This window comes from Oncorhynchus keta, chromosome 4, assembly GCF_023373465.1.
Source record: "Oncorhynchus keta strain PuntledgeMale-10-30-2019 chromosome 4, Oket_V2, whole genome shotgun sequence".
In the NCBI taxonomy this organism is placed as follows: domain Eukaryota; kingdom Metazoa; phylum Chordata; class Actinopteri; order Salmoniformes; family Salmonidae; genus Oncorhynchus; species Oncorhynchus keta.
This window is the reverse complement of record NC_068424.1, coordinates 65,576,041-65,602,545: the sequence shown is the minus strand read 5'-3', so window position 1 is coordinate 65,602,545 and position 26,505 is coordinate 65,576,041. Positions and strand designations below refer to the sequence as shown.

The window sequence follows — 26,505 nt, the reverse complement described above, 5'->3', positions numbered from 1 at the left end:
GGAAGGCTGTGTCTTGTCTCAACTTCAGTAAAGCAGGGAATATCATGAATGAATAGGCAAAGATATTCTACATGCAACAGACCAAAGGCTGAACACACACTTGCATCATGGAGGAGGAGGAGGAGGAGGAGGAGGAGGAGGAGGAGGAGGAGGAGGAGGAGGAAAATGTTTTGGTAATCTGAATCTCTCAATGTCTTGTCTTTCATGCCTCGCAAATTCACCACAGTAGCCTAAAGTTAGCCTTTTCCTCACTGGTTAGTAATATATGCCATTTAGCAGACACTTTTATCCAAAGCGACTTACAGTCATGTGTGCATACATTCTACGTATGGGTGGTCCCGGGAAGATAGATTAGATTTAAATGACACCGCTTTCGCCATGTGTTTACAACCTATCATCTAGTTAGGCTATAACACGGAAAATAACATGTTTTGTGATAACTGCACCCCCCACAAAACATGGATTTATGGATTTTTCACAACTTTAAGGATCCCAACTTAGTTTTAATATCTTAAATGTTCACGTCCTGACTAGAGAACAACTAAGAGTTACTTACAGTATGTTACTCATCTCCTGCAAAATATAACATGACTCTGGCTGTTTCACACATTTCTTCACACAATTCTCCAGTGCTGACCGGAGAGAAGAACAATTCAAGTACGGCTGCATTTTATATTGTCAGATATTTGCTTGATATGATGGATGTTAAAACGTCTATTCCGTTTGGTGCATGGAGCTCCATCTAGGGCCAATATTGTGTCATTTAATAAGTAGCCAGCTTGCATATAACCTGACGAGAAACCTGATTTGAATACTAAAACTATAAGGTCAGGAGAGACCAATCGTGTGGCATCGTCAAGTTGTCAGGGCTTATTTTTGTGTGTATTGGGTATTGGACCTCAAAGGTAGCAAGAGGCCTTTGGGTCTCCGGGTTATTTTGTTCCACTATATATCATTACCAGATAAAGTCACACTGCAGTTCTTCATGTCCTCTTCTCTTTCTCTCTCTCCCTTTCCCCCTTCCCACCTGGCCCGCTTTGCCTTGACACCTGCTGGGAAGGAGGGGGGGGGGGACTCCCAACAACAACAGTGTTGCCATTTGTCAAAGCAGAGGAATTGTTGCTGAGGAGGCAGCAAAGTTCAAGACATGTCGATGTATGTCGATGTGCCTGATTTGAAATATGGGCTCGGGATGATCTATAGTGGGGGTGGAAGGATGACAGGCAGGCAGCTTCTAAACCCTGATAGAAATGTACAGCTCTTACATGTGCCTGCCTGTTTTGGTGGAAGGCATAGGCAACATGACAAACGGGACAAGGTGCAACTCTTCCAGTTTGAAAAGGTCATTGTCTATTTGACAAGTAGAAGAGAATTATGAATAGCTGATCATTCTGTGACATCTGAAGATAATCCATACCAGTATGCTGCATGTGCTGGCATGAGGATCTCAACTATTTGGGTACTGGCAACAGTGACCCAGAGGTCAGCATTTTCCCCCCATATCAGCCCCCGGCATATCCAACCTTTTTAACCCCTTAACCCCACAGAGACACAACAGACCAGTGTCGTTCGTTGAGTCATATTTCATCAGTAGTACTACTAGGCCGACATACACTATTCCATTGTAGGCTCCATACACTATTCCAATGTAGGCTACATACACTATTCCACTGTAAGCTACTATACATTAGAATGACTCGAGCCCCCCCGACTCACTGCAGCCCTTTTACAACCACTAAGGGCTCTCGTTGTGGATTCGTCCAGAAACTCTACCTCGCTAGGGCTACACTCCAAATGTCAACTTATACTCTATATAGTGCACTAGATGGTTAAAAGTAGTGCACTATATAGGGGATAGGGCTCCATTTGGGACTCAACCTTCGTTAGCTCACTGGCGTTTCCCTCCTCTGTTCCTTGTGGAGCCGTGTTGCATTGAAAGGTCAGGTCTGGGCTGGCCATCCTCTGTCAGGGAATATTAGCGTTAGCATTCCTGCTGCATGAGCGGCTGGAGATGTCTGCATCGCACACACAGACACACCGATCCACCGCCACAGGAAAAACATAGAGCCTTAGCAGCATACAGCCAACCACTAGAATGAAACACAAAATCATGGACACAATGAAATGACAATGAGTCAATATTCAGCTTCTTAGCATAGATTAACCAAGCAAGTCATGCTGTGCCCAAAAATGTGCATTTTTGGACTCTTCTTTTTATCCGCTGCTATCTTGGATCTCCAATTCTTGTTCCGACTTGTGTCGATGTGATTTGGTTCCATCTGATCCTGGAACACTGTATGCTGCTGCCCATAAAAAGTCACCCAGAGAGTCACTTTCAGGCTCCTATGGTCATTATGTTTGGCATGGCAATGGTTATGTAGGTGTTGTCTATACCGCACAAACAGGTCTGGGACCATAGAGGTATACTACGATGGAAAATTTACTCAGAGTTAGCGGCAGGCGAATGAGCAACAGCCTATCAGGCTTGTAACTGCTAGTCGATCGCCAATCTCTTGAGACAATGCTGAAACATCAATCCATGGGCGAGTCAGTGGAACATTTAAAATATTTTCCTGAAATCAAAATTCTTGGAAATTCGGTAGGCTATGGTGTGAAATACGCTTTTAGAAGTGTTTTTTGTTGTTGTTGTGTTGTTAATGCCGCCTTAGCTTTGGTGTAGAAAAGCACAAATACCTTTTTTCCCCACTCCTATCAATAAAATAATTTAGTCATTCAATAGTTTTACTCTACATAAGTCATTTCATTCAGGGCAAGTGGAGTTGGCCTGACCCGGAGTAGGTTGGTTCTGAAAGATTTGTTGCCATGGCTAAAAAGTGAGCCACTTTCTTATGACCGGTTTTACCGAATTTACCAAAGTTAGTTGAAGTCGGAAGTTTACATACACCTCAGCCAAATACATTCAAACTCAGTGTTTCACAATTCCTGTCATTAAATCCTAGTAAAAATTCCCTGTTTTAGGTCCACTTTAGTTTAAGAATGTGAAATGTCAGAATAATAGCAGAGTGATTTATTTCAGCTTGTATTTCTTTAATCACATTCCCAGTGGATTGGAAGTTTACATACACTCAATTAGTATTTGGTAGCATTGCCTTTAAATTGTTTAACTTGGGTCAAACGTTTCGGGTAGCCTTCCACAAGCTTCCCACAATAAGTTGGGTGAATTTTGGCCCATTCCTCCTGACAGAGCTGGTGTAACTGAATCAGGTTTGTAGGCCTCCTTGCTCACACACACCTTTTCTGTTCTGCCCACAAATTTTCGACAGGATTGAGGTCAGGGCTTTGTGATGGCCACTCCAATACCTTGACTTTGTTGTCCTTAAGCAATTTTGGAAGTATGCTTGGGGTCATTGGCCATTTGGAAGACACATTTGCGACCAAGCTTTAACTTTTGCTTGCTTCAATATATCCACATAATTATTCTTCCTCACGATGCCATCTATTTTGTGAAGTGCACCAGTCCCTCCTGAAGCAAAGCACCCTGACAACATGATGCTGTCACCCCCGTGCTTCACGGTTGTGATGGTGTTCTTCGGCTTGCAAGCCTCCCGCTTCTTCCTCCAAAATAACGACGGTCATTATGGCCAAACAGTTATATTTTTGTTTCATCAGACATTTCTCAAAAAAGTACAATCTTTGTCCCCATGTGCAGTTGCAAACCTTAGTCTGGCTTTTTTATGGCGGTTTTGGAGCAGTGGCTTTTTCCTTGCTGAGTGGTCTTTCAGGTTATGTTGATATTGGACTCTTTTTACTGTGGATATAGATACTTTTGTATCGTTTGCTCCAGCATCTTCACAAGGTCCTTTGCTGCTGTTCTGGGATTGATTTGCACTTTTCGCACCAAACTACGTTCATCTCTAGGCGACAGAATGCGTCTCCTTCCTGAGCGGTATGATGGCCGGGAGGTCCCATAGTGTTTATACTTGCGTACTATTGTTTGTACAGATGAACGAGGTACCTTCAGGCATTTGGAAATTGCTCCCAAGGATGAACCAGACTTATGGAGGTCTACAATTTTTTTTCTGATGTCTTGGCTGATTTCTTTTGATTTTCCCATAATGTCAAGCAAAGAGGCACTGAGTTTGAAGGTAGGCCTTGAAATACATCCACAGGTACACCTCCAATTGACTCAATTGATGTCAATTAGCCTATCGGAAGGTTTTAAAGCCATGACATAATTTTCTGGAATTTTCCTAGCTGTTTAAAGGCTCAGTCAACTTCTGACCCACTGGAATTGTGATACAGTGAAATAATCTTTCTAAACAATTGTTGGGAATATGACTTGTCATGCACAAAGTAGATGTCCTAACTGACTTGTCAAAACTATAGTTTGTTAACAAGACATTTATGGAGTGGTTGAAAAATGAGTTTTCATGTAATCTTCGACTGTACCTCTTCAAACCTGATTCGTACTATAGGGCTCAGGGAATCACTTTCACACGTTCTATTTAAACAAAAAATATTTACTTGTGTATTTCTCCATACACTGCACCGCTCCACCACTATCACTACCAGCATCTCCATAATGATCCGTTACGCCACTGGTGGGCTTGTCCCAAATGGAATCTTATCACACAGACACATGGGCCCTGGTCAAAAGGAGTGCACGATATTGGGAATAGGGTGCAATTTGGTACACAGCCTGCTGGTCGTGTGAGTGATGGAAATTTATTCAGCTGCACTACTTGTCAGACCAGATCTTGTGCTAATGTAATGTGACATGGGAGTCGGTGGTGGGATGTGCATGACTTCAACCAGGGCAAACCGGAGAGTCAGGCAGGGCAAGCTGCTGTTCATTGTGTGTTCTGTGAAAAGCTGACATGGTGGATCCATGCAGGGAATTTGGCACAAGGGGTTACGTGCGTACTCTCATGAAAGGACACATGTACGCACACATTTTATTTTTTTATTTAATTTTTATTTTTTATTTTTTTATTTCACCTTTATTTAACCAGGTAGGCTAGTTGAGAACAAGTTCTCATTTACAACTGTGACCTGGCCAAGATGAAGCATAGCAGTGTGAACAGACAACACAGAGTTACACATGGAGTAAACAATTAACACGTCAATAACACAGTAGAAAAAAATAAAATAAAAAGTCTATATACATTGTGTGCAAAAGGCATGAGGAGGTAGGTGAATAATTACAATTTTGCAGATTAACACTGGAGTGATAAATGATCAGATGGTCATGTACAGGTGGAGATACTGGTGTGCAAAAGAGCAGAAAAGTAAATAAATATAAACAGTATGGGGATGAGGTAGGTAAAATTGGGTAGGCTATTTACCGATAGACTATGTACAGCTGCAGCGATCGGTTAGCTGCTCAGATAGCAGATGTTTGAAGTTGGTGAGTGAGATAAAAGTCTCCAACTTCCGCTATTTTTGCAATTCCTTCCAGTCACAGGCAGCAGAGAACTGGAACGAAAGGCGGCCAAATGAGGTGTTTGCTTTAGGGATGATCAGTGAGAGACACCTGCTGGAGCGCGTGCTACGGGTGGGTGTTGCCATCGTGACCAGTGAACTGAGATAAGGCGGAGCTTTACCTAGCATGGACTTGTAGATGACCTGGGGCCAGTGGGTCTGGCGACGAATATGTAGCGACGGCCAGCCGACTAGAGCATACAGGTCGCAGTGGTGGGTGATATAAGGTGCTTTAGTAACAAAACAGATGGCACTGTGATCGGTAGGATAGTCAGTTTTACTAGGGTAAGTTTGGCGGCGTGAGTGAAGGAGGCTTTGTTGCGGAATAGAAAGCCCACTCTAGATTTGATTTTAGATTGAAGATGTTTGATATGAGTCTGGAAGGCGAGTTTAGTCTAGCCAGACACCTAGGTACTTATAGATGTCCACATATTCTAGGTCGGAACCATCCAGGGTGGTGATGCTAGTCGGGCGTGCGGGTGCAGGCAGCGAACGGTTGAAAAGCATGCATTTTGTTTTACTAGCGTTTTAAGAGCAGTTGGAGGCCACGGAAGGAGTGTTGTATGGCGTTGAAGCTCGTTTGGAGGTTAGATAGCACAGTGTCCGAGGAAGGGCCGGAAGTATACAGAATGGTGTCGTCTGCGTAGAGTTGGATCAGGGAATCGTCCGCAGCAAGAGCAACATCATTGATATATACAGAGAAAAGAGTTGGGGGGCACATGCTTAATTTAGAGTTATTAATGTACCCTTTAGTTGTTCTGGGTTCTCCCAAGTGGTGCAGTGGTCTAAGCCACTGCAGTGCTTGAGGCGTCACTACAGACCTGCTGTGTCAGAGTTTGACCGGGGAGCTTTACTTGGCTCATTGTTCTATATAAATCCTTGTGGCGGGCGGGCACCTGCAGGCTGACTTCGGTCATCAGTTGAGCGGTGTTTCCCCTGACACATTGGTACGGCTGGCTTCCAGGTTAAGCAGGCGGGTGTAATGAGTGTGGTTTGGAGGGTGATGTTTCAAAGGACGCATGACTCGTCCTTAGCAAATTTGGTAGGCTACTAATGACCATCAACAGCATCTGAGCTTGGAGAAGCCGTGACTAAACGGTCACGTGGAATTTGACTCGTGACCGCCGGTGTGGTGGTAATATGGCCGCAACAGCCCTACACATGGAGACACACACACACACACACACACAAACACACAAACACACAAACAAACAAACAGATTTCATGCTCTCATGTGTAAATGACCAGTTAAGGGAATTGTGTCTTTCTGCTTTTTCATTACAATGTTAAGTGCTTTTGTGCAATTGTGTTTGCACACATTTAACTTGACATGGTCAGATTTGAAGCTACAACGGTGACATCATCCTTTTATGCCAAGTCAGGTAATGTAATGTCGATCATCTTCTCTCGACTGTCCCCAAAATTGCTACAAATGTCTTCACGGCTGTTGGCCATTGAGCCATAGGGCTTTGGCCAAAAGTAGAGCGCTGAATAGGGTCCCATTTGATTTTTTTATATTTTTAACTCATTTTTTGAGTGGAGAGACGAGATGAGGAGGAAGTGGTCTCAATCCTGAGGCCACGGGTAGATAATGAATGGAGAGCTGGTGCAGTAATCTCCATTAAGAAGAGGAGTGTTAATGGAGAGCTGGTGCAGTAATCTTCATTAAGAAGAAGAGTGTTAATGGAGAGCTGGTGCAGTAATCTCCATTAAGAAGAGGAGTGTTAATGGAGAGCTGGTGCAGTAATCTTCATTAAGAAGAAGAGTGTTAATGGAGAGCTGGTGCAGTAATCTCCATTAAGAAGAGGAGTGTTAATGGAGAGCTGGTGCAGTAATCTCCATTAGGAAGAGAAGTGTTAATGGAGAGCTGGTGCTGTAATCTTCATTAAGAAGAGGAGTGTTAATGGAGAGCTGGTGCAGTCATCTCCATTAGGAAGAGGAGTGTTAATGGAGAGCTGGTGCTGTAATCTTCATTAAGAAGAGGAGTGTTAATGGAGAGCTGGTGCAGTCATCTCCATTAAGAAGAGGAGTGTTAATGGAGAGCTGGTGCTGTAATCTTCATTAAGAAGAGGAGTGTTAATGGAGAGCTGGTGCAGTCATCTCCATTAAGAAGAGGAGTGTTAATGGAGAGCTGGTGCAGTAATCTCCATTAAGAAGAGGAGTGTTAATGGAGAGCTGGTGCTGTAATCTCCATTAAGAAGAGGAGTGTTAATGTAGAGCTGGTGCTGTCATCTCCATTAAGAAGAGGAGTGTTAAAGGATCACTTTTTTATTGTCATTCGCCGTGGTTTTGCCCCAAAGAAATACGGAAGGAAAGAAAGAGCGATAGGAGGAGAGATGGAAGATGGAAAGAAAAGGAAGTAGCTGAAGGAACAAAATATTAAATCGAGAGCAAAACACTGGTTATTATTTTTAACAGCTAACACCATCCCCCAGGGTTTCAAATGAGGTAACGAGACCGGGTCATGGATTCTGTGGTGCAGAGGTGACCGCACTCCTTAAGCCACCTGGCCAATTCCTCAACGTAACACAAGCCACTCGGCCAACTCCTCAACGTAACACAAGCCACTCGGCCAACTCCTCAACGTAACACAAGCCACTCGGCCAACTCCTCAACGTAACACGAGCCACTCGGCCAACTCCTCAACGTAACACGAGCCACTCGGCCAACTCCTCAACGTAACACGAGCCACTCGGCCAACTCCTCAACGTAACACGAGCCACTCGGCCAACTCCTCAACGTAACACGAGCCACTCGGCCAGCTCCTCAACGTAACACGAGCCACTCGGCCAACTCCTCAACGTAACTCAAAGCCACTCGGCCAACTCCTCAACGTAACACAAAGCCACTCGGCCATCTCCTCAACGTAACACAAAGCCACTCGGCCAACTCCTCAACGTAACACAAAGCCACTCGGCCAACTCCTCAACGTAACACAAAGCCACTCGGCCAACTCCTCAACGTAACACAAAGCCACTCGGCCAACTCCTCAACGTAACACAAAGCCACTCGGCCAACTCCTCAACGTAACACAAAGCCACTCCAACTCTCAACGTAACACAAAGCCAACTCCTCAACGTAACACAAAGCCACTCGGCCAACTCCTCAACGTAACACAAAGCCACTCGGCCAACTCCTCAACGTAACACAAAGCCACTCGGCCAACTCCTCAACGTAACACAAAGCCACTCGGCCAACTCCAAAGCCACTCGGCCAACTCCTCAACGTAACACAAAGCCACTCGGCCAACTCCTCAACGTAACACAAAGCCACTCGGCCAACTCCTCAACGTAACACAAAGCCACTCCCAACTCCTCAACGTAACACAAAGCCACTCGGCCAACTCCTCAACGTAACACAAAGCCACTCGGCCAACTCCTCAACGTAACACAAAGCCACTCGGCCAACTCCTCAACGTAACACAAAGCCACTCGGCCAACTCCTCAACGTAACACAAAGCCACTCGGCCAACTCCTCAACGTAACACAAAGCCACTCGGCCAACTCCTCAACGTAACACAAAGCCACTCGGCCAACTCCTCAACGTAACACAAAGCCACTCGGCCAACTCCTCAACGTAACACAAAGCCACTCGGCCAACTCCTCAACGTAACACAAAGCCACTCGGCCAACTCCTCAACGTAACACAAAGCCACTCGGCCAACTCCTCAACGTAACACAAAGCCACTCGGCCAACTCCTCAACGTAACACAAAGCCACTCGGCCAACTCCTCAACGTAACACAAAGCCACTCGGCCAACTCCTCAACGTAACACAAAGCCACTCGGCCAACTCCTCAACGTAACACAAAGCCACTCGGTAACCAAAGCCACTCCTCAACGTAACACAAAGCCACTCGGCCAACTCCTCAACGTAACACAAAGCCACTCGGCCAACTCCTCAACGTAACACAAAGCCACTCGGCCAACTCCTCAACGTAACACAAAGCCACTCGGCCAACTCCTCAACGTAACACAAAGCCACTCGGCCAACTCCTCAACGTAACACAAAGCCACTCGGCCAACTCCTCAACGTAACACAAAGCCACTCGGCCAACTCCTCAACGTAACACAAAGCCACTCGGCCAACTCCTCAACGTAACACAAAGCCACCTGGCCAACTCCCCAACGTAACACAAAGAACAAGGGAACTAAGCCGAGCCAATATTTTTTCCCCACAGGTATGACTAGCCCGTTTTCTTTCCTTTTTTTCCCCCAGGTGCGAATTTCCACGGCACAACAATGCTGACAATGGACTTCTGTGAAGACCAAACATGGTCTTTGTGGCAAAACTGGGATGGTGCGAGGGGGTTCAAATTACGTAGACTAGGCCAGGTCCAGTAAAGAGCTTGGCCATGAAGCAGTGGAGAGTGTCCACCATTTTTGTCAGCTTTTGTTCACACTTTTGGCTGAGAGTCAGAGGGGGGATGGAGAAAAATAGTTGAGTTTCATCCACGTAGCATAGCAATGGTAGGAGAATCCATGTGAGTATATTACATTGCTGAGCGACTTGGTGTACAGAGAGAACAGGAGAGGGCCTAGATCTGAGCTCTGGTAGACACCAGTAGAGAGACCATGTGGTGCAGATACAGATCCCCTTCATGTCATCTTGTTCAAACCACCATTTAAGTTTTACTTACAAGTTACTTACAAAAAAGGATTTCCAAGAAAAACTCAATGGAGGCTTGATCTGTGTTCTGATGAGGTTTTCCATTACATTGCTCTGCAAAGATGTTATGGTACCATGCCCTATTGTATAGCAATCTACTGCCATGTGTGCTGTGCTGTTGTCTGATAGCCGCCTTTCTCACAGACAGAGCCCCACTAGACGGATGTGACGGGGAGAAGATGAATGGAGCACTATCTCTTATCATTGACTGTTTGCCAGTCTCTCTCTCTGCTCACAGGCGTACTATCCCCGCCCAGTCTGTATGTATTACTGTGTGTGTGTGTCTGCTTGTTGTTGATTTATCACAATCTGTCTGATTGTGTGCCTTGTTTATGGAGGGAGGCCTATTATGGATTGTGCTTACAGTATTGTGTGTGTGTGTGTGTGTGTGTGTGTGTGTGTGTGTGTGTGTGGTGTGTGTGTAAGCTTGACTGGTGTTGCATTATGCTACCTTATCTACACCAGTAGATAACATCATGTGTGAGACAATGTACAGTATTAAATTAAGTGCCCTTTAATATAGCCTGGACCACATGGATTCTTTTGTTGCTGGTTTCTGGTGTCTTGTGGTGGAAAACTGAGCAAGTTGACCATAACCCTTCAACCCTGTTACCAATAGATAGGCTAGAAATGTTTTAACAATGTCAGTTTCTTTGGTGAAGCTTGCATTCAGTTGCCCCTCCCTGTTGCACACAACAAGCTTCCATTCCCTCTGTCACAAGGGGATTAATGACTTTTAAGATGAGGTCGTCAGCCCTGTTATGGTCAGCCCTGTTATGGTCAGCCCTGTTACTTTATAAACAAAACTTTTTGAGGGGAGTTTCTGTTAAAATGAAAAATAAATAAATCATAAAATTCCATGTCAATTCGCAATGCAGAATAATAGTCCTATTACGTATGTATGACAGCTAGGGTCAGGCAATGAATTATATCTACGCGACCCTTTAAAGACAGAACACAGTTCAGTAACGTGTCCATAATTGATTACTTTTTAGACAATAAAAAAAGTGTAATGTAATTCTCTGCTCTTGCATGTAATGTTGCCTCCTTGACAACAACAAATGTTGCTGATTTGATGTCCTGCTATGTTTTTTTTATGATAAGGCAGCTAAATGTCCGTTCATTCTACTAAATGTCTTGTTAAGTCGTAATGTATAACAAACTTTGACAGTTTGACAGTTCTGTTTACCTTGTGATGGAAGCGGCATTACTTTACAGACAAGTAAAATGCTGTTCATGTCTCCAGAGGTTTTCTGTCAGCTTTAAAAAAAAAAAAAGCCGTAGTGGAGCCTACCCTAACAGACAAACATGTCATAGCCTGGTGGCATGGTCTACATCACAGCGTTTATCTCCCCCCAAAGTGCTCTGGCTGGCTGGCCCTTAATGCGGCTGTAAATCAGGCTCTGTCTGGTCTGGGCCGGAGGTGCTCTGCCAGGCACCCCCTCTCTGCCATAGCTTACGTCTGCCAGGAGAGCTCCCCTTAGTTATTGCTTTATGGTAATTTAGCCGACTGGCCTGCCATTCATCACTCACACAGTACATGTTCAACCACAGCTCAGAGCTCCGCCACCCCCTCCACTCAGAAGAAGCAGCTTCCAGGAATGGTGGATTGTGGGTGGTAGAGATGAGGGTGAACTGTATCAACTCGAGGCTGGATGGGGTATCAGGAGATATACAGTACCAGTCAAAAGTTTGGACACCTACTCATTCAATGGTTTTTCTTTATTTGTACTATTTTGTACATTGCAGAATAATAGTGAAGACATAAAAACGATGAAATAACACATATGGAATCATGTAGTAAATAAATAAATGTAGTAACCAAAAAAGTGTTAAACAAATCAAAATATACTTTATATTTGAGATTCTTGAAAGTAGCCACCCTTTGCCTTGACGACAGCTTTGAACACTCTTGGCATTCTCTCAACAAGTTTTTTTTTTTTTTATGAGGTAGTCACCTGGAATGCATTTTGATTAACAGGTGTGCCTTGTTAATTTGTGGAATTTCTTTCCTTCTTAATGCGTTTGAGCTAATCAGGTAGGGGTTGTATTCAGAAGAGAGCCCTATTTGGTAAAAGACCAAGTCCCTTTTATGACAAGAACAGCTCAAATAAGCAAAGAGAAATGACAGTCCATCATTAATTTAAGACATGGTCAGTCAATGTGGAAAAATGTCAAGAACTTTTAAAGTTTCTTCAAGTGTAGTCGCAAACACCATCAAGCGCTATGATGAAACTGGTTCTCATGAGGACTGCCATAGGAAAGGAAGACTCAGAGTTACCTCTGTTGCAGAGGATAAGTTCATTAGAAGTACCAGTCTCAGAAATTGCAGCCCAAATAATTGCTTCAGAGTTCAAGTAACAGACACATCTCAACATAAACTGTTCAGAGGAGACTGTGTGAATCAGGCCTTCATGGTTAAATTACTGCAAAGGAACCACTACTAAAGGACACCCATGAGAAGACTTGCTTGGTCCAAGAAACACGAGCAATGGACATTAGATCGGTGGAAATCAGTCCTTTTGCTATGAGTCCAAATTTGAGATTTTTGGTTCCAATCGCTGTATCTTTGTGAGATGCAGAGTAGGTGAATGGATGATCTCTGCATATGTGGTTCCCACCGTGAAGCATGGAGGCTGTGGTGTGGTGGTGCTTTGCTAGTAACACTGTTAGTGTTATTTATAATTCAAGGCACACTTAACCAGCATGAATACCACAGCATTCTGAAGTGATACGCCATCCCATCTGGTTTGGGTTTTGGTGGAATATAATTTGTTTTTAAACAGGACAATGATCCAACACACCTCCAGGCAGTGTAAGGGCAATTTGACCAAGAAGGAGAATGATGGAGTTCTGCATCAGGTGACCTGGCCTCCACAATCACCCGACCTCAACCCAATTGAGATGGTTTGGGATGAGTTGGACCGCAGAGTGAAGGAAAAGCAGCCAACAAGTATCCAGCATATATGGAAACTCCTTCAAGACTGTTGGAGAAGTATTCCAGATGATGCTGATTTAAAATGCCAAGAGCGTATACAGCTGTAATCAAGGCAAAGGGTGGCTACTTTGAAGAATCTAAAATATATTTTATATTTGTTTAACACTTTTTTTTTTTGGTTCATAAATGATTCTTTGTTATTTCATACTTTTGATGTCTTAACTATTATTCTACAATGTAGAAAAATAGTAAAACAAAGAGAAACCCTTGAATGAGTATACTGTATATTATGTTTACTGGTATAAGATGTCTGTTAGTGGAAAGAAACTGATTCATGGAACGGAACTGTTCTCTCTTTCTCACTCACTCACTCTCTCTCTCTCAATCTCCCTACATGTCCTTTTCTCTGCCCTGCAGCACTGCAAAGTATAATGTCCTCACCTTCCTACCTCGGTTCCTCTACTCGCAGTTCAGAAGGGCTGCCAACTCCTTCTTCCTCTTCATCGCTCTCCTGCAGGTAAGACAGAGATGATTTGTTTTGGTTGCTAGAGCTTTGCCATCTGTAGTAAAGGTTACATTAATATTCAAACACACTGAATACCCCACATGCATTCCCAAACTGAATACACACACTACTGAAAAATACATGTGGGAGCGTGAGTGTCCCTCTTTAAAGGAATTTAGTGTTTTACTTCCTCAACACACATCATTCCACACATCAGATGCTTTAAAAATGCACCACAACTATATGTCCGTGGTTTACCAGACATGAGTTGTAGCAGAGGACAAACAAAGATTCCTAACACAGACCAGCACTCACATGGATAGTGTGGAAATATTCTCATTTGGATGGTGGCGCTGGGATTTGTGTGGCTAGATCAGGGTTGTGTTCATTAGGCACCAAACGGATGAAAATGGGCCGAAACATGGAGGGACTACCTGGACTTGACCAATAAGAAATGCTTATTTTAGTTTTCTGTTGCGAACCTAATCAAAACATTTTCCTTTGCGTGCCCCAATGAACGTGACTCTGTCGTATTAACTTTGATTTCTCCAGAATGTGGCATAATAGACCAGAGGGAATCCACAATCTACTAAAAGTTCAGAGTGATTACGGTTAACCTCACAGAACCTTAGTGTGAATCGAAAAAAACAACTCTCTCCTAGAAGTTCAAAGCTCCACGGAGTCGATTAGGACAATGGATTCAGGGCAAGACTTAAACCTCAATCTTTTATCACTCTGGATTCTGCTAACTAATGCAACGGTAATGAGAGCTGACTAACACAGCGTTAATGAGACCGTTTGACACTAAATGTGACTGTTTCAGGAAACTAGGTGTATGGGTCATTACTTCACAGGAGAGCGGTTTGTATGTCAAATCAAATTAATTTATATAGCCCTTCGTACATCAGCTGATATCTCAAAGTGCTGTACAGAAACCCAGCCTAAAATCCCAAACAGCAAGCAATGCAGGTGTAGAAGCACGGTGGCTAGGAAAAACTCCCTAGAAAGGCCAAAACCTAGGAAGAAACCTAGAGAGGAACCAGGCTATGTGGGGTGGCCAGTCCTCTTCTGGCTGTGCCGGGTGGAGATTATAACAGAACATTGCCAAGATGTTCAAATGTTCATAAATGACCAGTATGGTCGAATAATAATAAGGCAGAACAGTTGAAACTGGAGCAGCAGCACGGTCAGGTGGACTGGGGACAGCAAGGAGTCATCATGTCAGGTTAGTCCTGGGGCACGGTCCGAGGGCTCAGGTCCTCCGAGAGAGAGAAAGAAAGAGAGAAGGAGAGAATTAGAGAACGCACACTTAGATTCACACAGGACACCGAATATGGCACGATAGAAGTACTCCAGATATAACAAACTGACCCTAGCCCCCCGACACATAAACTACTGCAGCATAAATACTGGAGGCTGTATGTCAATGTTTTTTGCAGAAATGCTTTCTTTGAACATGTGAACTTTCATGTGCCTTTAATAACTAACTTGTATGCCATCTGTAAATACTAATAAAATTGTTAAAGTACGAGCCTAGTCGGTTTAGCCACAGCAACCCTCCCGCTAGCCATGATTGGCTGAGATAATGATTGGTCTGCCATATAGCACACTTCTGTCTATTTGAGCTGGTCAGTATGTGTAGGGAATCCTGTTTAACGCTGCTTTAAAAAATATATATTGGGTAGTAAAACTTAACAAAAAGACTCCACTATGCAAGTATCAATTTCAATGGAATGTCACTGCAACAACTGTTTCAGAGCACTCTCGTCTGAGAGTGCCAGAGCGCTGAATAACTGATGAATTTACGAACGCTCAACACCCGTTGAATATGGCCGGTGTCAGTAAACATTGGCAAAAAAGTTGAATTACATTGTTGCCAGGAGCACAGTTAGTCACCAATGCTATGGATAACATGAAAACAGCCAAACCAGCTTTGCTAGGGTGAGTAAAATGGTCAGAGTTTGGGTGGGGGCTAAAGCTTAAGATGATTCTTATGGCATTACACACGATCAGTGTGAACCAGAATGAGCTGTACAAAGAAAATGGAAACGACACAGGACGTCTTATTTAATGAAAGGGGTTGCAGTCTGCCGTAAGCGTTCATCCATGTATATGGGAAAGAGTCTAGCTACATTTTCAGATATTATAGATTTCTTATTTTGTGCAAGTTTTCATTGCAAATTAAAGCTTGCTGTTAGCCATCTAACGTCAGCTAGCTAGCTGACTTGCTAGTTAACGTTACGTTTTTGATCTGTGTGTAGTAATATCTCAGAATTCCATTTCACATTGCTAGTTATAGCCTGATGTTAGCTAGCTAACATTGAACCTATTTGGTTCACTTTAGGTAGCTATGACAATCGGTTGGTATTGGTAGTACTCTATGGATTGGGATTATGGTTCATTGTTAAGCTAGCTAGCTACATGTCTAAGAAAGTTCGAGCTTACTGTTAGCTAGCTGACGTTTGCGGCTGGCTGTGAAACAGCCTGGGATCGGACCCAGGTCTGTAGTGCCTTAGACCGCTGCACCACTCGGGAGGCCTGAAATTGTGTTTTTTTTACATTTGTTAAAAGTAGAGACGAATAACTAGGAAATGGTATAGCATACACTGCAGTTGAAGAACAATGGGGAAAGTAATTCTGCTTTGAAAGTTGATAAACTTGTAAACTCACATTTGAGAAAATGACCCTGGAATGTTTTGGTACACCTTACTGGAGAGCTCTTTGTCTACACCAATTCTGCATCGTTTACACCCTCTTAAGCCTTAGCCTCACCCATCTCATTAAGGAATCAAATGTGAGGCCATTTGCTAAACAACCTAATATTTTAAGATTAAAAGTGGTGAAAGTAGTAGCCTACAATAAGGAAAAACTCCCGGTAAAATACACTATCTAGTCCAAGAAGCAGTGCGGCGTGGCAGGGTCGTGTTTCAGAGGATGCATGGCTCTAAACGTAAGCCTCTCCCAAGTCCGTATGGGAGTTGCAGCGATGGGACAGACTGTAACGACCAATTGGATATCACGAAATTGGGGATAAAAAGTACAACAACAAAAACCCTTATCAAATTTTGCTACAGAAGATCGAGGCGGTCGGTCACAGATCTTGACATCTTGAATGCTAGTAAGCAAAACTATTTGGGACTAAATCTAAAATGGACTAGTGAAACAAATACCAAAAGATTGTTTTTGGGTGTAATTTCTTTAATAGTAGCTATGTAAAGTTAAAACAAATGAATTATATTATTCATTATACTGCATGACCGTGTCCTGCAGTCTTTGTAAAGAGAGTTCCTCTGTGGAGATGGGAGAACCTTCCAGAAGGACAGCGATCTCTGCAGCACTTCAGGTAGAGTGGCCAGACGAAAGCCACTCCTCCGTAAAAGGCACATGACAGCCTGCTTGGGGTTTGCACTGTACACGGACTGACTGATTGATTGAACGATGCAACCCCAGTATCCCCTGGCCTGTCTCCTGTCCCTCTAATGACCCCCTAGTGGGTCGCTTCTGGTGACCTCTGCTTGACAAACAGCCCTCTGCCAAGCTCAGTGTTAGAAGGTTGTCCCAAAGGGTGTCACATGGAGCTTCATCAAGTGTGTGTGTGTGTGTGTTTGTGTGCAGATATGAGTGATCACCATGGGATGCTCTCGGGGGAGAACTTACTTCCAAGAGTGCTGGCTTGGTCAATACTGTCTGAACAGGTGCTACACTGTAGCTGGATACTCATGGGATCGCTAGATATTTTTTATTTCAAAATCAGCCTGTAGGCACTGGCCAAAAAATAGGGAATAGGATGCCTATGTGATTCAGTGATGTTTGATTTTGAACTGGGACGTGTGCTTTTCCTTTCAGCAAATTCCGGATGTGTCGCCCACGGGTCGCTGGACAACTCTGGTGCCGCTCCTCTTCATCCTGGTGGTGGCAGCAGTCAAGGAGTTCATTGAGGATCTGGTGAGGGAACACTACCAACACTGAACACTGGGGAACTCTACCAACAATGAACACTGGGGAACACTACCAACACTGAACACTGGGGAACACTACCAACACTGAACACTGGGGGAACACTACCAACACTGAACACTGGGGGAACACTACCAACACTGAACACTGGGGGAACACTACCAACACTGAACACTGGGGAACACTACCAACACTGAACACTGGGGGAACACTACCAACACTGAACACTGGGGGAACACTACCAACACTGAACACTGGGGAACTCTACCAACACTGAACACTGGGGAACACTACCAACACTCAACACTGTGGGAACACACCAACACTGTGGGAACACTACCAACACTGAACACTGGGGGAACACTACCAACACTGGGGGAACACTACCAACACTGAACACTGGGAACACTGAACACTGGGGAACACTACCAACACTGAACACTGGGGAACACTACCAACACTCAACACTGTGGGAACACTACCAACACTCAACACTGTGGGAACACTACCAACACTGAACACTGGGGGAACACTACCAACACTGAACACTGGGGAACACTGAACACTGGGGAACACTACCAACACTGAACACTGAACACTGGGGGAACACTACCAACACTGAACACTGGGGAACACTACCAACACTGAACACTAACCAACACTGAACACTGGGGGAACACTACCAACACTGAACACTGGGGGAACACTACCAACACTGAACACTGGGGGAACACTACCAACACTGAACACTGGGGAACTCTACCAACACTGAACACTGGGGAACACTACCAACACTGAACACTGGGGAACACTACCAACACTGAACACTGGGGGAACACTACCAACACTGAACACTGGGGGAACACTACCAACACTGAACACTGGGGGAACACTACCAACACTGAACACTGGGGGAACACTACCAACACTGAACACTGGGGAACACTACCAACACTGAACACTGGGGGAACACTACCAACACTGAACACTGGGGGAACACTACCAACACTGAACACTGGGGGAACACTACCAACACTGAACACTGGGGGAACACTTAACTCAAATTGCCCCTTTGATACCTTAGTCTGACAAGGCTTTTAAAGATATGTTTAAGGTTTTGTATAATTTCAGCCAGTTGTTTTGAAAGTAGCACTCACAAACCAAAAGGGTCCCCGAAAGTTGTGCACAATTGTGTACATCATCCAATTGGTATGATATGTTATGAATTCCAATTTGTAAAATATGTTACAATTTTGTAAGTGCTTAAAATCCCTTTCAATCTCTTTAAGTCTTCTGACCTCAGTGGAACCTAAATTAGCCTAAGGCTGAATAAAAATGTATAAAAAGTAGGATAATGGTTAACCGTATTGCCTAAAGGACATAATGCATTGTCAAGGAAGAATCTGTTGCATTTGAGTGTTTGTGTGAGACTGGCACACTTCTAGACTTTATCAATAGAAGAAAAAAATATTATTTCAGTATTAGGCAAGATGCCTGCCTTGATTGAATTGACCATACTCTAACTCAATACGGTAGCCACTGTAAATGGATGAGAGTGAATAGATGTTCAGTTGCACGGTCTGCTTGGTATTGTTGGATTCAGGCCACTTGTCCTTTGAGTGTTCTGTATGGGATTCCTTGCAGAGAGGAGACCTTGTGGTGACGGGAACACAGCAGGTCACAGGCACACACAGAATGGACCGGTCACAGCTGGGCACTGCACTGGGCTACTCAGTCCATAAATTAGCCTATATAAGTTCATGCACAGAAACAGTTGTGTCCATTTGCTGAAATTCATGTTGATTAACAGATGTATGTGAAATGTGGACCAGCATTTACGCCTGTCTATATTTTGAAGGTTAACACATTTGTTTTTTGTTTTTACACATTTCCCAAGACCCATTGCCAATAGTGAATTGAATTCAGTACTGTACCAAGCCAGAGTATGCTGCGCCTTTTTAGCTGTGCCCCTGCAATGCGATCCTCTCTGCCTAGCCCAGCTCCCAGTGGACTGTAATAGTTATCCTATAACGTTAGCAATGTTGTCTTTATATCTGGCATCTAGTGGTGAAGTGACCAGCGCAGCAATTTACACCCAGGCCTCTCGTGATAAATATTGGAGCAGCAAGGTGATGACTGTCTTTATTAGGATGAAGGTCACCTGCACCACGCCCACCCCCGTCTCCTTCCCATCGGCTCCCAATGATGAAACGGCCGACTCAATGGTTGACCCGCATGCTTCATAAAACATTCATCATTGATCCATCAGTCACATCTCAGTGTCCCCTCATAGCTTTGTTCTGAACTAATCACTATATGAAATAAATAGGCCTGCATTGTATAGGCAACACGTGTGTGTGTGTGTGTGTGCATGTGCGTGTATTTTAGGAGCCCTGTATACGCTGTGCTTTTGTTATTTCATGCTTGAGCAGATGCAGTGTCTTCGGAAAGTATTCAGACCCCTTAACTTTTTCCACATTTTGTTAGGTTACAGCCTTATTCTAAAATTGATTTGAGGATAAAAAAAAAATCTACACACTATACCCCATGATGACGAAGCAAAAACAGGTTTTTAGAAATGTTAATTTATTAAAAATAAAAAACGGAAATGGCACATTTTACATAAGTATTCAGACCCTTTACTCAGTACTTTTGTTGAAGCATCTTTGGCAGAAATTACAGCCTCAAGTCTTCTTGGGTATGACACTACTAGCTTGGCACCTGTATTTGGGGAGTTTTTCCCATTCTTCTCAAGCTCTGTCAGGTTGGAAGGGGAGTGTGGCTGCACAGCTATTTTCAGGTCTCCCCAGAGATGTTTGTTTGGGTTCAAGTCCGGGCTCTGGCAGGGCCACTCAAGGACATTGAGACTTGTCCCGAAGCCACTCCTGTGTTGTCTTGGCTGTGTGCTAGGGTCGTTGTCCTGTTGGAAGGTGAACCTTTGCCCCAGTCTGAGGTCCTGAGTGCTCTGGAGCAGGTTTTCATATGTTGTAGTGCTGCTGCCGAACAACGTTGCTGTAGTGCTGCAGCCGGACAACGTTGCTGTAGTGCTGCAGCCGGGCAACGTTGCTGTAGTGCTGCATCCGGACAACGTTGCTGTAGTGCTGCAAGCCGGGCAACGTTGCTGTAGTGCTGCAGCCGGGCAACGTTGCTGTAGTGCTGCAAGCCGGACAACGTCGCTGTAGTGCTGCAAGCCGGGCAACGTCGCTGTAGTGCTGCAAGCCGGGCAACGTCGCTGTAGTGCTGCAAGCCGGGCAACGTCGCTGTAGTGCTGCAAGCCGGGCAACGTCGCTGCAAGCCGGGCAACGTCGCTGTAGTGCTGCAGCCGGCCAACGGTGCTGCAGCTGGTGGGTGAGAGCCAGTGCTCCTCCACGTGACATACAGCCACATTCATTAGCCACTCCAGCACATTGCATGGATATCGAATTATATTTAATTCTATTGTATTTCTGAGTGAATGAAAAAGCAGGAGTGAGGGGGAGACAATGTGGAGGACATCTAAGGCAACCTGTAATGATGTGCAATTCCTCAAGGGACTCAACAAAGACTGCTGGGCGAGTAGTAGGCTTAGTTGCGTTTGGTGCACATCAAAACCTCAGTGGTATAGTTTCCAACTCACAAAGGCATTTGAGTCTTTACTTTTCTTCATGCCTGAAGAATGTTGGCTGTCTGATTGAGGGATACTGGTAGGCTACACCTCAGATATTTGAAGGGTATTTAAGTTGCAGAAGGAGCTCCTCACTGTTCTCAGCAGTATTAATAGCTAGGCTACTTTGTTCTAAGACCAAACAAACTGAAATTTCACATTTACCTTAGTGTTCAGACCCTTTACTCTACTTTGTTGAAGCACCTTTTACAGCGAGAGCCTCGAGTCTGTTTGGGTATGACACTACAAACTTGGCACACCTGTATTTCTGGAGTTTCTGCCATTCTTCTCTGCAGATTCTCTCAAGACCTGTCAGGTTGGATGAAGAGCGTCGCTGCAAAGCTATTTCAAGTCTGGACTCTGGCTGGGAAAATATTTTTAGGGGAAGGGTAGCCCTCTATAGTCCTTTTAAAGTCTCTGTATTGTTTGACATGTTAAATACTGTGCAACGAAGATGCGTATTGTCCTCAATATTAGTAAAATTACCAACTGGAGAAATGGGGCTTTGAATGGGCTTTGTAAAGGTCTTTAACTTTCCCTTCTGGGTAATGTTACTGTAGTGCTGCAGCCGGGTAATGTTACTGTAGTGATGTAGGGCTGCAGCTGGGTAATGTTACTGTAGTGGTGTAGTGCTGCAGCCGGGTAATGTTACTGTAGTGCTGCAGCCGGATAATGGTACTGTAGTGCTGCAGCCGGGTAATGTTACTGTAGTGCTGCAGCCGGGTAATGTTACTGTAGTCCTGCAGCCGGGTAATGTTACTGTAGTCCTGCAGCCGGGTAATGTTACTGTAGTCCTGCAGCCGGGTAATGTTGCTGTAGTGCTGCAGCCGGGTAATGTTGCTGTAGTGCTGCAGCCGGGTAATGTTGCTGTAGTGCTGCAGCCGGGTAATGTTGCTGTAGTGCTGCAGCCGGGTAATGTTGCTGTAGTGCTGCAGCCGGGTAATGTTGCTGTAGTCCTGCAGCCGGGTAATGTTGCTGTAGTCCTGCAGCCGGGTAATGTTGCTGTAGTCCTGCAGCCGGGTAATGTTGCTGTAGTCCTGCAGCTGGGTAATTGTTGCTGTAGTCCTGCAGCCGGGTAATGTTACTGTAGTGGCGTAGTGCTGCAGCTGGACAACGTTACTGAAGCAACATTACCGGGCTAGAAAACAAACTGAAATATCTGTTCAGAATCAATCAATCAATCAAATGTATTTATTAAGCCCTTCTTACGTCAGCTGATGTCACAAAGTGCTATACAGAAACCCAGCCTAAAACACCAAATGGCAAGCAAAAAACTCCCTAGAAAGGCTAGAACCTAGGAAGAAACCTAGAGAGGAACATGGCTATGAAGGGTGGCCGCAGGCAGAACAGTTGAAACTGGAGCAGCAGCATGGCCACGTGGACTGGGGACAGCAAGGAGTCATTGGCAGCGATTTGTCAGCGATTACAGCCTCGAGTCTTCTTGGGTATGACTACAAGCTTGGCACACCTGTATTTGGGGAGTTTCTCCCATTCTTCTCTGAAGATCCTCTCAAGCTCTGTCAGGTTGGATGGAGAGCGTCGCTGCACAGATATTTTCAAATCTCTCCAGAAATGTTTGTTTGGGTTCTGGCTGGGCCACTCAAGGACATTTAGAGTCTTGTCCCGAAGCCACTTCTGCGTTGTCTTGGCTGTGTGGTCAGGGTTGTTGTCATGTTGGAAGGTGAACCTTTGCCTGAGCGCTCTGGAACAGATTTTCATCAAGGATCTCTCTCTACTGTGCTCCGTTCATCTTTCCCTCAATACTGACTAGTCTCCCAGTCCCTGCTGCTGAAAAACATCCCCGCAGCATGATGCTGCCACCACCATGCTTCACCGTATGTGCCTTTCACTGAGGATTGGCTTTCGTCTGGCCAGTATACCACAAAGGCCTTTATTGGTGGAGAGCTGCAGAGATGATAGTCCTTCTGGAAGGTTCCTCCAACTCCACAGAGGAACTCTAGAGCTCTGTCAGAATGACCATTGAGTCTTGGAGAAGTCCCTGACCAAGGCCCTTCTCCCCCGATTGCATAGTTTGGCCAGGTGGCCAGCTCTAGGAAGATTCTTGGTGGTTCTAAACCTCTTCCATTTAAGAATGATGGAGGCCACTGTGTTCTTGTGGACATCCAATGCTGCAGACATGTTTTGGTACCCTTCCCCAGCTCTGTGCCTCAACACAATCCTGTCTCGGAGCTCCACGGACAATTCCTTTGACCTCACCACTTGTTTTTTTCTCTGACATGCAATGTCAACTGTGGGACCTTATAGACAAGTGTGTGCTTTTCCAAATCATGTCCAATCAATTGGATTTACCACAGGTGGACTCCAAGTTGTAGCCACATCAAGGATGATCAGTGGAAAAAACCTGAGCTCAATTTCAAGTGTCATAGCAAATGGTCTGAATACTTTTTAGGTAAATTGGGTATCGCTGTTTTATTTTTAATACATTATCAAAAATGTCTAAAACCTGTTTTCACTTTGTCATTATGGGGTATTGTGTGTGGTTTTGATATGTAAAAAAAATATTGAATACATTTGAGATTAACGCTGGAGGGATCTGAGTACTTTTCAATGCACTGTAAATACATGGGTAGATAGATGTATACAATTCTAGCCAAACATGCAAATATTCATTAATCAGACCTTTACTATGACTTAATCAAGAAGCCGGCTGTAGGATATTTAGCCTACATCATAAATCATCATCTGTATCTGCAGCAGAGATCAGATTGGCTCCTACAGAACTGAACTGACCACCTGCTGTGATTCTCTGCATCTTAGCATGCACACACACTCATTCATGCTACACACACACACACACACACACACACACACACACACACACACACACACACATCACAGCTGTTCTCCCAGACTCTTATGATTGCTAAATACTGTACAGTTTAAACACCCCTTTCCCCAAAACACATGTACAGTTGAAGTCGGAAGTTTGAATACACTTAGGTTGGAGTCATTAAAACTCGTTTTTCAACCACTTCACAAAGTTCTTGTTAACAAACTATAGTTTTGGCAAGTCTGTTAGGACCATCTACTTTGCATGACACAAGTCATGTTTCCAACAATTGTTTACAGACAGATTATTTCACTTATAATTCACTGTATCACAATTCCAGTGGGTCAGAAGTTTACATCCACTAAGTTGACTGTGCCTTTAAACAGCTTGGAAAATTCTAGAAAATGATGTCATGGCTCTAGAAGCTTCTGATAGGCTAATTGACATCATTTGAGTCAATTGGAGGTGTACCTCCTGTGGATGTATTTCAAAGCCTACCTTCAAACTCAGTGCCTCTTTGCATGACATCATTAGAAAATCAAAAGAAATAAGCCAAGACCTCAGAAAAATGATTGTAGACCTCAAGTCTGGTTCATCCTTGAGATTTCCAAACGCCTGAGGGTACCACGTTCATCTGTACAAACACCATGGGACCACGCAACCGTCATACCGCTCAGGAAGGAGACGTGTTCTGTCTCCTAGAGATGAACGTACTTTGGTGCGAAAAGTGCCAATCAATCCCAGAACAGCAGCAAAGGACCTTGTGAACATGCTGGAGGAAACAGTAAAACGAGTCCTATATCTAAATCACCTGAAAGGCCGCTCAGCAAGGAAGAAGCCACTGCTCCAAAACCGCCATTAAAAAAAAAGCCAGACTACGGTTTGCAACTGCACATGGGGACAAAGATCATACTTTATTGAGAAATGTCCACTGATCTGATGAAACAAAAGTAAAACTGTTTGGCCATAATGACCATTGTTATGTTTGGAGGAAAAAGGGGGAGGCTTGAAAGCTGACGAACGCAATCCTAACCGTGAAGCATGGGGGTGGGAGCATCATGTTGTGGGGGTGCTTTGCTGCAGGAGGGACTGGTGCACTTCACAAAATACACTTCTCAAAAAAATAAAGGGAACACTAAAATAACACATCCTAGATCTGAATGAATGAAATATTCTTCTTAAATACTTTTTTCTTTACATAGTTGAATGTGCTGACAACAAAATCACACAAATTATCAATGGAAATCAAATTTATTTGGAGTCACACTCAAAATTAAAGTGGAAAACCACATTACAGGCTGATCCAACTTTGATGTAATGTCCTTAAAACAAGTCAAACTGAGGCTCAGTAGTGTGTGTGGCCTCCACGTGCCTGTATGACCTCCCTACAACGCCTGGGCATGCTCCTGATGAGGTGGCGGATGGCCTCATGAGGGATCTCCTCCCAGACCTGGACTAAAGCATCCGCCAACTCCTGGACAGTTTGTGGTGCAACATGGCGTTGGTGGATGGAGCAAGACATGATGTACCAGATGTGCTCAATTGGATTCAGGTCTGGGGAACGGTCGGGCCAGTCCATAGCACCAATGCCTTCCTCTTGCAGGAACTGCTGACACACTCCAGCCACATGAGGTCTAGCATTGTCTTGCGTTAGGAGGAACCCAGGGCCAACCGCACCAGGATATGGTCTCACAAGGGGTCTGAGGATCTCATCTCGGTACCTAATGGCAGTCAGGCTACCTCTGGCGGGCACATGGAGGGCTGTGCGGCCCCCAAAAGAAATGCCACCCCACACCATGACTGACCCACCGCCAAACCGGTCATGCTGGAGGATGTAGCAGGCAGCAGAACGTTCTCCATGGCGAATTTTCCAATCTTGGTGTTCTCTGGCAAATGCCAAACGTCCTGCACGGTGTTAGGCTGTAAGCACAACCCCCACCTGTGGACGTCGGGCCCTCATACCACCCTCATCGAGTCTGTTTCTGACCGTTTGAGCAGACACATGCACATTCGTGGCCTGCTGGAGGTCATTTTGCAGGGCTCTGTCAGTGCTCCTCCTGCTCCTCCTTGCACAAAGGCGGAGGTAGCGGTCCTGCTGCTGGGTTGTTGCCCTCCTACAGCCTCCTCCACATCTCCTGATGTACTGGCCTGTCTCCTGGTAGCGCCTCCATGCTCTGGACACTACGCTGACAGACACAGCAAACCTTCTTGCCACAGCTCGCATTGATGTGCCATCCTGGATGAGCTGCACTACCTGAGCCACTTGTGTGGGTTGTAGACTCCGTGTCATGCTACCACTAGAGTGAAAGCACCGCCAGCATTCAAAAGTGACCAAAACATCAGCCAGGAAGCATAGGAACTGAGAAGTGGTCTGTGGTCACCACCTGCAGAACCACTCCTTTATTGGGGGTGTCTGGCTAATTGCCTATAATTTCCACCTGTTGTCTATTCCATTTGCACAACAGCATGTGAAATTTATTGTCAATCAGTGTTGCTTCCTAAGTGGACAGTTTGATTTCACAGAAGTGTGATTGACTTGGAGTTACATTGTGTTGTTTAAGT

General features: G+C 44.7%; 1 protein-coding gene across 3 annotated transcripts in view; it reads left to right on the top strand.

The window, feature by feature from the left end:
* Positions 1–26,505, top strand: part of LOC118380753 (phospholipid-transporting ATPase IA-like) — a 196,579-nt gene that overhangs the window by 54,286 nt on the left and 115,788 nt on the right. For all 3 annotated transcript variants that reach the window (XM_052512694.1, XM_052512691.1, XM_052512699.1), the window contains exons 3-4: positions 13,465–13,564; positions 17,399–17,497. In XM_052512694.1, the coding sequence (XP_052368654.1) occupies positions 13,465–13,564; positions 17,399–17,497 (199 nt within the window). The remainder of the gene's footprint in view (positions 1–13,464; positions 13,565–17,398; positions 17,498–26,505) is intronic.